At 39.9% G+C, this 15,000-nt stretch overlaps 1 protein-coding gene across 1 annotated transcript in view; it reads right to left on the reverse strand.

The window, feature by feature from the left end:
• Positions 1-15,000, reverse strand: part of LOC121715743 (transmembrane protein 132D) — an 87,637-nt gene that overhangs the window by 18,256 nt on the left and 54,381 nt on the right. Inside the window, exon 5 of the mRNA XM_042101642.1 lies at positions 8,480-8,623. Coding sequence (XP_041957576.1) covers positions 8,480-8,623 — 144 coding nt within the window. The remainder of the gene's footprint in view (positions 1-8,479; positions 8,624-15,000) is intronic.

A 15,000-nucleotide genomic window follows, 5' to 3' on the forward strand; every position in this document is an offset into this window, starting at 1 on the left:
CACGCTCTGGAAATTCACAATTTCGTCACCGTTTTTAAAAAAAAAAAAAAAAAACATAGTCCAGTATTTCTTTTGAAATTGAAATGAAGTTGTATGGACTGGGCTATGTTTTTTTTTTTTTTAACGGCGACGAAATTGACTTTCCTCTAAAGACTACAAACTACGTTGTCGTCAAAAAAAAAGTAGTCCGCTGTGTTAGCCTACTCTGTCCTGTTTTCTCCCTTTCATTCCAAACCATAACCAATGCCAGTCTCCCTTCTCCGCAGAACGCATTAAAAAATTATAAAAAATCTGTCATGAATCGAAAAATAATTTGTTTTTATAATCTTTACATATGTGATATGCCTCTGAATCAGAGCTAGTGAGCGGAGCTGAGCGGTGCTCGGCCGCTCCTCCGCTCAAATTCGTGTCAGGTTGCTCCGCTCAATTTCGCTCCCCGCTCCACTTAAAAATCATCCCCACTCCAGTGAAATCACTCCACGCTCGCTCCAATTTAAGAGGGAGAAATAATCTAGCCTACAAGCCGAATTGTCACCTTAAACAGAAAACTTAAATCCCAAAGAACTAAGAGCAACGGCAATATATTTCACTCAGAACATTTATTTTAAAACATAGTGCAACACCGATAGTGCGACAAGCTTGGCAACGTTAATACACATAAGCCTAACCCTAAACTTTAGGGCATACATGGGCAACATACGGCCCGCCGGCCACATCCGGCCCGTGGGCTTTGTAAGGTCCGTGAAAGAACAATAGTCAAGAGCCTAGCATAGAGATAATGCATGCAAATCAATATCGTTGTTTTTATTTTGAAAGCGACTGCTATTTGTACGCCCATACATTTGTGCGTGGATGCATACGACGTAAACACCCTCACTGATGTGCTGGTGAATAGAATTGATGCTTCTGCGTCGACACAATGCAGTTGCCTTTACGTCGGCGTAAACCTTTTAAAGTTTTGTGTCTCTTATGTCTGCGTCGCTCACCACCGCAAAGGTTGTTAGAACGAACTCCTACTGCTGCTCGTTGGCGATACGAAGTGTTCATTTCAAAACGTTACTGGCAGATAGACAGTTTACAATCGGATAACCCCGTAATTGTAACCAAAATATGTCTGAGTTTATTTGCAAAGTTTATGTTAGCGAACCAGTATGATGCTACTACCCACAGGTTGCTTGAAGCAGCCGGCTCAACACACATAGCGAGTTGACCGATCACAGTTATGTGCATAAAGTTAAAGCAAAAACATAGCCTGCATTTTTAAAATAGTTTTTTTGTGCATGTTGATTAGCTAATGACAGCCTACTATTGTCTGCTCCACATTTTCGTAGTCTAATTCTGCATAGAGTTAATTTAATGATGGTAATGATTTAATGATGAAATACTGCTGAGTGTTGATGAAATGGTGGCACAGGCCTATCGGTTGTACTGACTCCTTCACATTTTCATGACCTAGCCTAATTATATAGATATTGTAGTACTTTTTTATATCAGTCTTTGAAAACTGAACAAAATATCAATGTCAAAAAATAATTTTCGAGAATGAGGATTAAATACTGGACATAGATTAAATATTGCTGTTTTTCCTTTGTCTCCCTCACATTTTCATCTGTTCTTATGACTAGTAAACAAAACCATATGATTTACTTAATGTTATATAAGAACAGAATAGAATTGAACAGAATTGAGTTCAGACTTAAGTTCGGTATTTTGGGTCCGGCCCTCCTCAACAGTCCCAGTTTGTCATGTGGCCCCTGCTTCAGGGGATCCATGGGATTAATTGCCTAAAGAATACAGGCTTAGCATCCAAGTTTTACTTTAGCCTTCTACTTGATATGAAGCATATTCAAATTGCTCACGTTTTTCTTTGCTTTCTGTAGCACACTCTCATGTTTCCGCGAAATGTGTCCTCTTAGATTCCAAAATGAATCTTTACTCACTGAAACTGTGTCACCACATGGTTATTCTTGCTCTACATTGTTAGTATCTAGTTGTTTTGTAGGAATAGTACACTTGTATGACATATCAGTTTCCTTTCTAGCTAACTCCATCCCCATCAACAAACTTAGACTACTATGGCCAATATCTTTGAAATTGAACGGTGTTGGATTTATTAGGAAGACATGAATTCTGGGTGGGTTTGGGCACGCCTCAGACTCGTGGTGTGAGCGGTATCGGAGTGGAACAGAGCGGCTGATCCGGCCTCTAAATTAAAAAGCGCTCCGCGCTCAAATTCCATCCATATTAGGCCTACACAAAACTATAAAATAATCGGTAACACTTTATTTTAATGTGTCGCTGTTACAGTGTACCTACCTAATTAGGTACAGTGGTACAACCTGTGTAACAACATGTACTATCAGGTACTATCATTGTACTTGCATTATGTATTTGTGGGTACCTACATATAGTTGTTACATTGTAATACTGAGTGCTTTTACAAAACTTTGCCAATTTGTCTAAATTTTCATCAGAGGCAAAGAGCTGACCTGAGACCTGCTGGATGGGGTAAATCTGGTCATGATAGATTTGATATACAAACCATTCTTAGGTCCAACCTGTGCTGCTACAACCTTGTTACTCTTTGATACAGTGGAATAAACCTATTAAGTGTACCAGTTAATTACTTACATGTATATATGACATGTATGTTGTGTTGTGTCTTCGATGTCTTGGAACAGGTCTACTAATTCACTACATAGTACATATATCAACTGTGTTGGTACACACTTATTGCTCTTTGATACAGTGGCACAAAGCCATTAAAATGAAGTGTACCAGTTAAGTACTTACAATTACATATTCCATGTATGTTGTGTCATTGGTGTCTTGGAACATGTCTGCCATTACCCTACATACTGTAGTACATGTATTAACTGTGTTGGTACACATTTATTACTCTTTTGATACAGTGGAATAAACCCATTAAAATAAAGTGTACCAGTTAAGTACTTACATGGACATATTATATACATCCTGTCAATGATGTCATGCATCCTGTAATTGATGTGTTGAAACATGTCTGCTGTTACACCACACAGTACATGTGAATTAGTAGACCTGTTCCAAGACATCGAAGACATAACATACATGTCATATGTACATGTAAGTAATTAACTGGTACACTTAATAGGTTTATTCCACTGTATCAAAGAGTAACAAGGTTGTAGCAGCACAGCTGTTACATGTACACTGAAGACAATGAGGCCTTGACTGGAGCTAAGAATGATTTGTATATCAAATCTATCATGACCAGATTTACCCCATCCAGCAGGTCTCAGGTCAGCTCGTTGCCTCTGATGAAAATTTAGACAAATTGGCAAAGTTTTGTAAAAGCACTCAGTATTACAATGTAACAACTATATGTAGGTACCCACAAATACATAATGCAAGTACAATGATAGTACCTGATAGTACATGTTGTTATACAGGTTGTACCACTGTATCTAATTAGGTAGGTACACTGTAACAGCGACACATTAAAATAAAGTGTTACCAAATAATCTAAACTTCATTCACTCTCGGTGTATAGATCAGGACAGACTTGCGGAACAGGCTGCAGGGCACCAGTCTGAGAGCCTGCATGAAGATAAGCCTTAATGGTCCGATAGTAAAACAGTGTAATTACCATAAGGGCCCTTGAAATGTTCTTTTTAAAGCCAAGGAGGATGGCTTGTAGCGATGCTATGTAATACCCACCAACGTAATAAACCACCAACGTAATAAAAATCGACACAAAATCAGCACGTTTTAAACAAAATAATCCTGCCAACATAATAATTTCCCACCATTGTATTAACTATTGCCTACTGCCAACTTAATAACCCAATTTCCCACCGACGTAATAATTATTACGTTTGCAGGAAGCTATTATGTTGATGGGAAGGTTAAAAAATTATTACATTAACTTCCCACCAATGTAATAAATCACTGATTTAGTGATATTATATCTGTTTTATCAGTTGTAAGGGTATAGTTGTTAAAAAATGTCACCATCTAAACCATCTCATGACCATAAAGCTTTGTACCACCCCCCCCCCCCCCCCCCCCTTACTTATCTCTACTTATTATTCATCACATTTACTAGGTGCCAAGGAAAAGCTACCCCTTACTACTTACCCCTTTTGTAGTCTGTGGCAGCTCTTAGAACCGTGTAGTAAATCGTTTTTAAATGTAGTATATTTATAGGGACTGGTCCCTGACACTTTATGCAAAGTTACTTTGGCATCTGTGTTTGCCTTACACATAGTTTAACACCTTTAGTGTGGGCCAAGAAGATTAAGATACTGCATAGGCAATACGACTAAGATACTGCATAGGCAATAATTGTTTTTCTACCTTCTACCTGTTTTTCTACCTTTTGTTATTTTCATCACAAGTCAAGTCAAGTCGGCTTTTATTGTCAATTTCTTTACATGCACTGGTCATACAAAGAATTGAAATTTCGTTTCTTACTTTCCCATGCAGACATAGACATGCTTTAAATACAGACATAGACATACTATGGACATAGCCATAGACAATAAACATTAAATTAAAGTGCAAGACTGAAATATAGAACATGTATGTACCAAAATAGAAATATAGGACATATATATAAAAAAAAAATAGAGGTAGTTGTGTTGTATATTTCTATAGTCTTAACAGTTACATGAAGTTTAAACTTGTGCTTGTGTGACCTGTATATTTACATTGATATGCAGTATGCAGTAATTCAAGTATATCAGGCTTGATGTGAAGCATGTATTATGATCTGTAGGATAATTGGGTTAATTGTGTTGATTTCCATGTGATTGTGCTGCACGAACATATTAGCCTACTTGTTTTGGCTACATGTCCACAGCCACTGTTTCCAGCTGTAGTCTAGGCTATATCCTCATGACCACATCATTTTCACAAGTTTTTCTTTTTATTTTAGTCATTGTATATGTTCACATCCAACAACAAAATCAACGTAGACATTTAGGCTACGTCCACACGAAACCAACGGGTATATTTTTTTCTTACTGCTTTCACATCTTTAATAACACTGTTAAAAAAAGAAACTTGCGTCCACACGAAGAAGTGAAACTAACAGAAGGCCCTGTGCATATGCCAGGCCAGTCGATGGCACTGTGACGAGTTTTCAATTCAACTGTAAAACTAATAACGTTAATTTTCAGGGTATGTGACTGCTATATATGTAGAAATGTTTTTATGTTTTTTGGACCTCTGTATTTTCAAAACTGTATACGTCTCAGCAACCATTAGGGTTTTTGATAATGGATTTTTATCTGAAAATGTGCAGAGCTCAAACTGTACATGTGTACCAAGTTACATCCTTTTATGGAAAAAATTACCTAATTAGCATATAACAATGTACAATTAGTTCAGTATAACTGCCATAAGTAATGTTTTTGGCTTTTGACCTAGATGCACAAATGATGCCAATTTTGAAAATGTTCCACCACTTGAAATTTCCAAAAAATATTTATTTTGCAATTAGTTTTGGGTTGGGTAAAATCATCCTGGACTAAAATGCTCTGTGTAAACTGTACCAGACCATTGGCGCATGGGCACAGCTTCCTTCGCCGTTTTTAATTACTTGCGCCGTCGCTGTAGCTTTGTTTGGTTGTACTTTAATCGGCAGGTCTTTGTCCCATTGCTCCTGAGTGTGGCTTCTGAGCTGATGGGACTGAGCTATGCCAGTCCCCTCAGCCTTTCAAGCTTTGGGGGTAATTTACCTATCTCCTTAAAGTCATGAAGATCTGCTCTGCCTCTGCCTCCGCCTTGTCCATTAATTCTGTATATTGGGACACCTCGATTTATTAACAAAACATAAGTCAGAAGAGTAGAAACACTGTAGCTTTACTGCTTGGCCCCCAGTAAGAGAAGGCAGAAACACAATGGGTGCATTCACATCTGCTTGGCCCCCAGTAAAAAGGGTGATGAAAATAACTAAAGGTAGAAAAACAATGATATCCTATGCAGTAATCTGCTTGGCCCCCACTAAAGGTGTTGAACTATGTGTAAGGCAAAAACACAATGGATGACAAATCAACTTTGCATGAAGAGTCCCTATAAATATACTAAATTTTAAAAATATTTACTATATGGTTCAAGGGACAGACTACAATTATGACATTTATTAAAGTGAACAAAAGATCACAAGGGGTGTCCATGTAGCTTTGCTTGGCTCCTAGTAAAGGTGATGAATGATAAGTTGAGGAATAAGTAAAGGATTGGGGGGGTACAAAGTCTTATGGTCATGAGATGGTTCAGATGGTGACAATTATTGACAACTATACCCTTACGACTGATAAAACAGATATAATATCACTAAATCAGTGATTTATTACATTGGTAGGAAGTTAATGTAATCATTTTTTAACCTTCCCACCAACGTAATAGCTTCCATAATTATTATGTTGGCAGTTGGCAACAGCTTTACGTTGGTGGGAAATTATTACGTTTAAAACGTGCTGATTTTCTGCCGATTTTTATTATGTTGGTGGGAAGTTATTAGTTGTCAGCTCTGCCATAGTGACTGATCACATTTGCACATTTTGTTGTTTTTTTTACTTTCTTTTGCACTTGTTCTATAGTTTGTAATAGTCTTTGTTAAAATTGCACAAATTACACAAATATTTTGAAATATTTGTATACTGTTGTATAGTTTGTTTGGTGTTATTACTTTGTTAACTGTTATTTTGAGAAGCTAGTTATTTAATTTAACATGTAGTGTTAATAAATAATTGTTAAATGTACAGAGTATGTAGTGTATCGCACAAACACCATATCGGACCGACACCATAACCCCCCCCCCCACCCCCGGTCTGACGACAACCGATACCAGAACCCCCCAAACCCCTTCAGTTTTTGAAGGTTGATCATGAGGGGTCAATATATGAGGGTGGTAATTCCAGGTGTATTAAACGCCTATTTTTTTATTATTATTATTTTAAAAAACATGATGGGAGTTATGAAGAAAGTTGGAAGTTTGTGGTCAAAGGCTGATGACTTTGAGGGGACCTCAGACACTAAGTCCCCCAAGTCTCTCTCTCCACCACACACACACACACACACACACACACACAAAGACACACCACAGGTCTCCTCTTGTCTGTTTGCCTCAAGTCAAACAGCACTCACTTGGAGACATCCGTCACAGCCAGTCAGCTCACACACACACACACACGCACAAACACAGACACACACACAAACACACACACACACACACATTTTAACGTCTTTCCATATACTCAGTAAATCAACCCTCACACTTCCCTTTGCTACTAATTTGATCTGAAACTCTGTGCAGTCGAGCTGAAAAGCTCCAGCCCAGCCCACACTCACTCCCACTCTCATTCCCACTCCCACTCTCACACCCAAAATTCTGCTGGACCAGCAGAGTTCAGCTACTCAAAGCCATTTGGAGGAGACTTACAGTAGGCCCAGAATGCCATGTCATCTGTTTTACAGTTTGTTTTTAAACATCTCTTTCCAACACCATAACCCCATACCAAATCTGCTTAAAACACCACACACAATGATCTACCTTACACACAAAACTCTTAACAACAAGTTACTTGATTTCAAACACAATCTATCAAAATGCCACACTTATTCGCCACTAATTCACACTCAGTCTTCAATGTATTACCACTCATTACATTACTGAACACCATCTGATCATTGCCTTAGTATAGGCCTATGAATAGGTATACTCTATATATAGATATATATCCTATATAATCTGCTTCTATAGGATTTACGACTTGTCCTACAACACAACTTGTCTTTTGTCCCCAAGTTACCATTGTTTTCTATTCCTCTGGAAATGCCTTAGGAACACATGTTTGTTTCTGCAGTTGCAAGGTTGAAAGGGTCTACAGGCCTATGACTATACATGCCCAAAGGCCCCCCCTCCACACACACAAACTAATAGATTTTGTATCTAGTAATTTGATAGTAGTCAGTCATTTCTTTCTTTCTTTCTTTGGAAATGCAGTAATTTCTGTCTTTGGCAAAATCAGCTTTTTCAAAACTCCATGTACATCTGGGGGTCATTGTATTTTGCTTACTTTTTTCTTGTTGGCTGTAAAATACTGTATCCACAACAGCAGATTATGTGGGAAAATCACTATTTTTGGTTTCAATTGTGCTTACATGTTTACTGTGAATTTCAACATCTCTCTGTAGATGACTTTCACTCTTTCATGGACATACAGAAGCCCATGAAAGACAAAAGAGCTTTAGGTTTTTGTTCAACAGTGTGTACATGATGTATCCAAAATGTCCTAATGTGAGGTGTGAATGTTTGCTTTAGAGATGTGTTTATAACATTTTGAATGTTGCGTGTCATTTTGCTGGAGATTTGAGGCATTTATGAATTTTGTGTGAGCAATTGTGGGTTTTGTGTGTAGAGTTTTGAAAATGTCTGTAAACAGTTGTAAAACATGAGCACAGGAGCACACACACACACACACACACACCATACCTTGAGGACATCTTCATCAGTAGAGCTGCAGTCGGTGAAGTCCGAGACATCGGTCACCGAGCCATTCGCCTCCACGGCAACGGTCCGCACTGGCACAGCGACCCTCTTTCCCGTCAGTATGGCTGTGTTTATTATCTCTGTGTCCTGCGCACAAGAGGGACCTTTAGTTTTCAATATTGAATTTTGTTTCACTTATTTATTTAATCAAATCTCTCTATGTCTCTTTCTTTCTCTCTCTCTCTCTCTCTCTCTCTCTCTCTCTCTCTCTCACCATCTATCTATCTATCTATCTCTCTGTCTATCAGCTGATCTACCATCCTTCCCTTCACACACACACACACACACACACACACACACACACACAAATGATACACATGATTTTACTCATTACATGTTTGACTACTTATTAGAGTATAATTACACTATTGTAAGCGTGTAACAACAGATTTATCTTGTGAGGAAACATGTCATTACCCATACGCTGATATTTGTGAATGCAATGACTATGCTGTTATTAATATTGGTCAGTATGTTAAACTTTGCAACCTTATGCAAAAGTTGGAGTGTGATGACAAAGTTAACGCTCTTTTGGCCTTGATGTGTGTCGTCTCATCTTTAGCATAAAGGCAGTATAGTATTAGGAAGTATATATACTCTTTTGATTCCGTGAGGGATATTTGGTCTCTGCATTTATCCCGATTTGTGAATTAGTGAAACACACTCAGCACACAGTGAACACACAGTGAGGTGAAGCACACACTAATCCCGGCGCAGTGAGCTGCCTGCTACAACAGCAGGCGCTCGGGGAGCAGTGAGGGGTTAGGTGCCTTGCTCAAGGGCACTTCAGCCGTACCTGCTGGTCGGAGTTCGAACCGGCAACCCTCCGGTTACAAGTCCGAAGCCCTAACCAGTAGGCCATGGCTGCCCCCAAACAGTAGCACTGTTCCCTAACAATATATATTTCCACATTCCAAAATGTGTAGCTTCAACTCTGACAAGGTACACAATCAATAGTGCTTTTATAGTCTGAATTTTTTATGAGTGGTATGTTCACGACTCTGCCCAAATATTATGGTAGCCCTCTTGAACCTGAACTGTAAAAAGTTTTCTTTTAGTTTAAGACTCTTGCTGTGTCAGAAAAAAAAAACTGGGTCGCATGACGCCAAAGAGAAAGTGGCTCTGGTGAACAAACAGTACAGATCAGAAAGAACATTTGTGAATATAGCAGAAATGGGTCACTTGATTCTGCATGAGAACAAAGCAGATCTATTAACCACACACACACATACATACAGATAATATTTACAAGTACAGGTTTGTGCAATTGCAGCAGCTACATTGACTGATTTACTGTTGAACTTTTCACCCTGTGCTAAGCAATCCCAAGCTCCTAGTGTGATCATACCCCAAAAGCCTAGCAATGATGACAGGTGGGGTTGAGGAAGGAACGCTGTAAGAAATGGAACTGAGTGTGCAAGGTGTGAGATCTGTGTACACACGGAGACGAGGTAATACAGCAAGACATCCATAATTGATCTACTTGTTGTTTATCTTACAAGCAGGATTGTTTTTGAAGATGAGAAAATGGTGTTTTTCAGTTTAGAGGTTTCTTAAGGTAAGAGGAATCATCAATCAAACAATCTTTGAAGTTTTAACCACATCTATTTAAGTGTTTGAACAAAGTTTTGTTATGTTTGGGTACGTTGCCATGCTCACGTTGCCATGGCTGTGTACAACTAACAACATAACTTTTTCTTTTTTTTTTACAGTGTGTTCATACAAAGGAGAGCAGGGCTCTGAGAAGGAGATAAATGTGACAGCTGAATGTGACACTTTCTTCAGGTTTGAGGTCTCTGGGACTGAAGAAAGCTGTAAAGATGTCCTTAAGTCAGTTACTGTATTCCCTGAGGACAGAGTGCAGATATCAGTAGAGCAGGTGGCCAGAGCGTTTCAACACCTCAATGCACGGAAGTCCACTGGTCCTGATGGCATCACAGCCTCTGTCCTGAAGATGTACAGTGAAGAGCTTGCCCCTGTGTGGCAGGCCATATTCCACAAGAGTCACTGGACACTCATACTGTCCCCATAGCCTGGAAAACCTCACATGTAATCCCACTACCAAAGAAGACATGCCCAAAGGAGTGCAATGGTTTCCGACCTGTGGCCCTGACCTCCGTACTGATGAAGTCTCTGGAAAGAATCATCTGGCTCTCTGGGCCTTCAACACCATTAAACCGGATTTACTTCTCTCCAAAATGCAACAGCTGGACATTAATCCATACTTTATACATTGGTACCACTCTTTTCTCATTAGTAGACAACAGTTGGTCAAGGTCAACAACACACACTCCCCCTTGGTCACAACAAGCAGTGGGGCCCCACAAGGATGTGTGAGCTCACCACTTCTCTTCACACTAATGACTACACCATCAGTACTCCTGACCAATATCTAATCAAATTTTCTGATGATACGGCACTGGTGGCTCTGATGACAGGGGTGCTACAGCCTGACCTCTATTATGAGAGTGTGAGCAAAGTGGTCCAATGGTGTGAGCAAAATGCTCTCATAATAAATCCCAAAACAGAGGAGGACATCTTTGGAGCAACACAACACACACACTCTCCAGTCATAATTCATGATAAACCATTAAAACAGTCCGCATCCTTCAAAAATCTAGGGGTATACAGTATGTGGATAGTGTCTTCTCTTGGTCATTGCATGTGGATTACATGTGCAACAAAGTCCAACAGAGAATCTATTTTCTGAGGAGACTTAGATCCTTTGGAGCCAGTAAGGACTAAGATCCTATGCCAGTTATTCACATCCACAATACAATCTGCAGTATGGGGGGCAGTTTGGCTATGCAGCCTTTCAGTCCAGCTAAAAGCTAGAATACTTAGACTTTTGAGCATTTGCTCAAAGTTGGTGGGTCATACTATGGAGGATCACTTCTTTGACAGCTGGACTAAACACACTCTCAGGCTGGCAGACAAGATTGCACTGGACCCTTCCCACATGTTATATAAGGAGTACCAGCTCCTGCCATCCGGAAGACGCTTTAGGATGCCCAACTGTAGGAGAAATAAATACAGACTCTCTTTCCTCCCTCACTCTGTGTCATTACTCAATCAACAGAGGAGGGTAAAGTAGATCCCTCACTCCTAGTCTAATCAACAGAGGAAGGTAAAGTAGATCCCTCACTCCTAGTCTAATCAACAGAGGAGGGTAAAGTAGATCCCTCACTCCTAGTCTAACGGACATTATCTGTGTGTACATGTGGCGTGAATGATTTCATGATCTTAAATGTTTTTGCTTTTAATGTCTTTCTGTGCTGATTGGTGAGCTGTAATGCAAGACAAATTAAAGGTTAAATCATTAACAGTACCTCTCCGGTGGTACGCTTTTCAGCGTGGTTTGTTAGTAAGCACGATTATGCAATTCCCAGCCCAATTTTCATGATTTCCTTAGTGGTGGTGTGTGTGTGTGGGAGGGGGGGGGGTCTAGCAAGGGCAAATAAAGAATCCTTCTCATTTGGGAGTGGGGTCCAATTCACAGGGCTCCTCGGTGCATTTGGTTTCACTTTGGCTAACTTCCCTAGACATGCCATTTGGCATTGGCAGAGGTCAAAGTGGCCCTCTAGTTTTAGTTCTGTGTGTTGACACCTTTCGCTACCCTACATCTGGACTAGCAAAACCCTGTCTTTTGAGACAAGGCCATGCTTTGATTTAGTGCCCAGAAGACAATGGTGAGTCCAGTTGGTTACCTCCATGGAGCATATCTTTTTTTGGACTTGTGGGGACATTGTGAGCTCGGTTGGCACTGTTAACTGTCTCTCTCTCTGACGACCTCAGCGTAATCAACGCCTCATTATTTTGCTGAATAGATCTCAGGCCGACTGCCTGGAATGATACCAACACTTAAGGTCACTGTATATCAAAAGGAAGGCTCTTTTTAGTGCACGGTCATTACATAGTGTGTGGCATAGACGACTGAGGCTGATATACAAATGCCTTAAAGTCTTTAGTAAAAGACACTGAGCTGATTTCGCAATTCTCCAGATTTGTCGTGATCTGTATTGTCTCTTGGGCATTTTTCCCAGACCCTTATCTCAAATGAGATGTGTCTTGTTTTCAAAACTGCAATCAACATGCCCGGGCAAACAGCGTCTGAGAAACTCAAGTGCACGAATCAACAGCCCAGCCCAGACCTCACTCATTTCGGCTGTGCAGCCAAAACGTTGTCAAACGTTTTAAAAAACAAAAACAAAGTGTCTCTGCACTTTGACTCTGCATCTAGAGTCTACTGACTTACATACACACATCAATAGAGTCTACTGACTTACATACACACATAAATAGAGTCTACTGACTGTACTTACATACGCACATCAATAGAGTCTACTGACTTACATACACACACATAAATAGAGTCTACTGACTGTACTTACATACACACATCAATAGAGTCTACTGACTTACATACACACACATTAATAGAGTCTACTGACTGTAAATGAGATTTAATGAGGCAAATTTATAATTATATGTGCCACTGGGAGAGCAAACAGGTCATTTCGATAGGGTTATAATTGCACAACCTTTATATATCACTGCTTCCTTGTTCCCATGATGATGTGATGCTGTCTGCATCAAAACAATCAAATCCCATCCATACGTTTGCCCTGATAACATACAGTAAGCTTCACGTGGGCACCTTGCTACTGGCACACTGTTGGCCTCAGTTGGCCAGTGGTAAGACTAGGGGGCTATTTGTTACATCCCCCTGACTGTGTCCTTGTGTGGGGGCAAAAACATGGCATGAAATTAATCCTATTTTTATCTCATTTTCAGGTCGGATTTGCGACATTTTGTAGGCTGCCAGCACAGTGTGACTCTCAGCATGCTTGATGAGTGCAGCGATCATGATCGGGATAGAGATCCATCACGCTAATTGTTTTTTTTTTTTCATCCATAAGATGTCATCTTTATGACGTGTTGTGCAATTTGAGATTATTTATACAGAAGATTAATTGTATTAGACGGGTAAATACGTAACGGGGGGAAAAAACAGACAGCCATGACAGACACCTCCCCCATGCAACAAACTAGCGAGTGATCCTACTCCTGCTCTGCACAGCATGACGTCCAAACGTCAACATCCAGTGCAAGAGATTAGCACGAGCAGTAGACATGCACATGAAAATAATATGATGATGCTTTATGTATCCGTTTAAAATGGGTAGCCTGACAGACATTATAATTGCATACGCTCTACAACTGACAATACCCTCATTAGAGGTGTGATGTATCTAAATCACCTGAATAATGCAAAATCATGTCTTGTTAGTGATGTCAAATAGTATGTTGAAATTGAATAAAATTACATTGTTAGAAACATCATATTAATGCAACATGTATGTGTATGTATGTGTGTGTGTGTGTGTGTGTGTGTGTGTGTGTGTGTGTGTACGAATGAACACACCATGTAAGCCTCTATAATTGTTACAGAGAGTGTAGTCACATTACATATACAGTGCATCCATTCAGGATTGTTACCAGTTAGTTTCCCCTGGGCCTAAACCCTGTAGCCATCCTGGGGGCGTTCAATCCCACCTGCAGTATGGCATACAGTACAGCACGCAGCATTGTGGCCATCATTAGCTAGAGCAGCTGCTATTTATGCACCCACAGCTGTTGGCATGACTTCCTGCCCTTATTCAATTGTGTCATGTTGGCTCCACACAAACATGGATTACAGACTGATACAGAGAACAGGTGTGACAGATGTGCTCAGCGAAACTCACTCGTGTGTGCATGTGTTTGTGTGTGTCTCTGTGTGTGTTTGTGTGTGTGTGTGTGCGTGTGTGTGAGCATGTGTGAGCATGTGTGTGTGTGTGTGTGTGTGTGTGTGTGTGTGTGTGTGTATGTGTGTGTGTGTGTGTTATTGCATTCACAGGTTACAATGCCAGTGTAATAATTAACTTTGGTGAAAAGTAAAGTTACGATAAACAAAACATGTTTGTGAGAAACAGTTTTAACTCCAGGTGAAATTGAGTGCCCTTCCTCAGGCCTGTAGTGATTCATCACAGTTAAAGGATAATTCCGGAATTTAGCACTTTGAGTCCCTTTTTTGGAGTCCCACCGAAGTTTTCACGATGGGTCCTGTTTCGATGTTTTGACTCGTGTTGAATCGCCTTTGACTGTTCCAGAGTGGCTGGCTATGGGCATGTACAAACATGTCCTTAAAACAACCCTTAACGTTTGTTTTTTAAAAAACTGTGCAACTCACCAAGCAACTCACTGAAGTGTTCCGTTCGCATAGCATCTGCTGCAACAATTAGCTTCTACTATGATCAATGGAACTGGCTACACCAGACATGATAGCGGCACATGCAAAAAAAAAAAAAAAAACATAGACCAGTCTTCTAAAACTATTTTTAGGCGAATGCTTCAGTTCCATCCCCCGGATGTAGCCTCCCTGTTAAAAGGCATTTAAGCATCTGTTAAGCTAATACACATAT

Source organism: Alosa sapidissima, chromosome 8 (genome assembly GCF_018492685.1).
Source record: "Alosa sapidissima isolate fAloSap1 chromosome 8, fAloSap1.pri, whole genome shotgun sequence".
Taxonomy (NCBI): Eukaryota; Metazoa; Chordata; class Actinopteri; order Clupeiformes; family Clupeidae; genus Alosa; species Alosa sapidissima.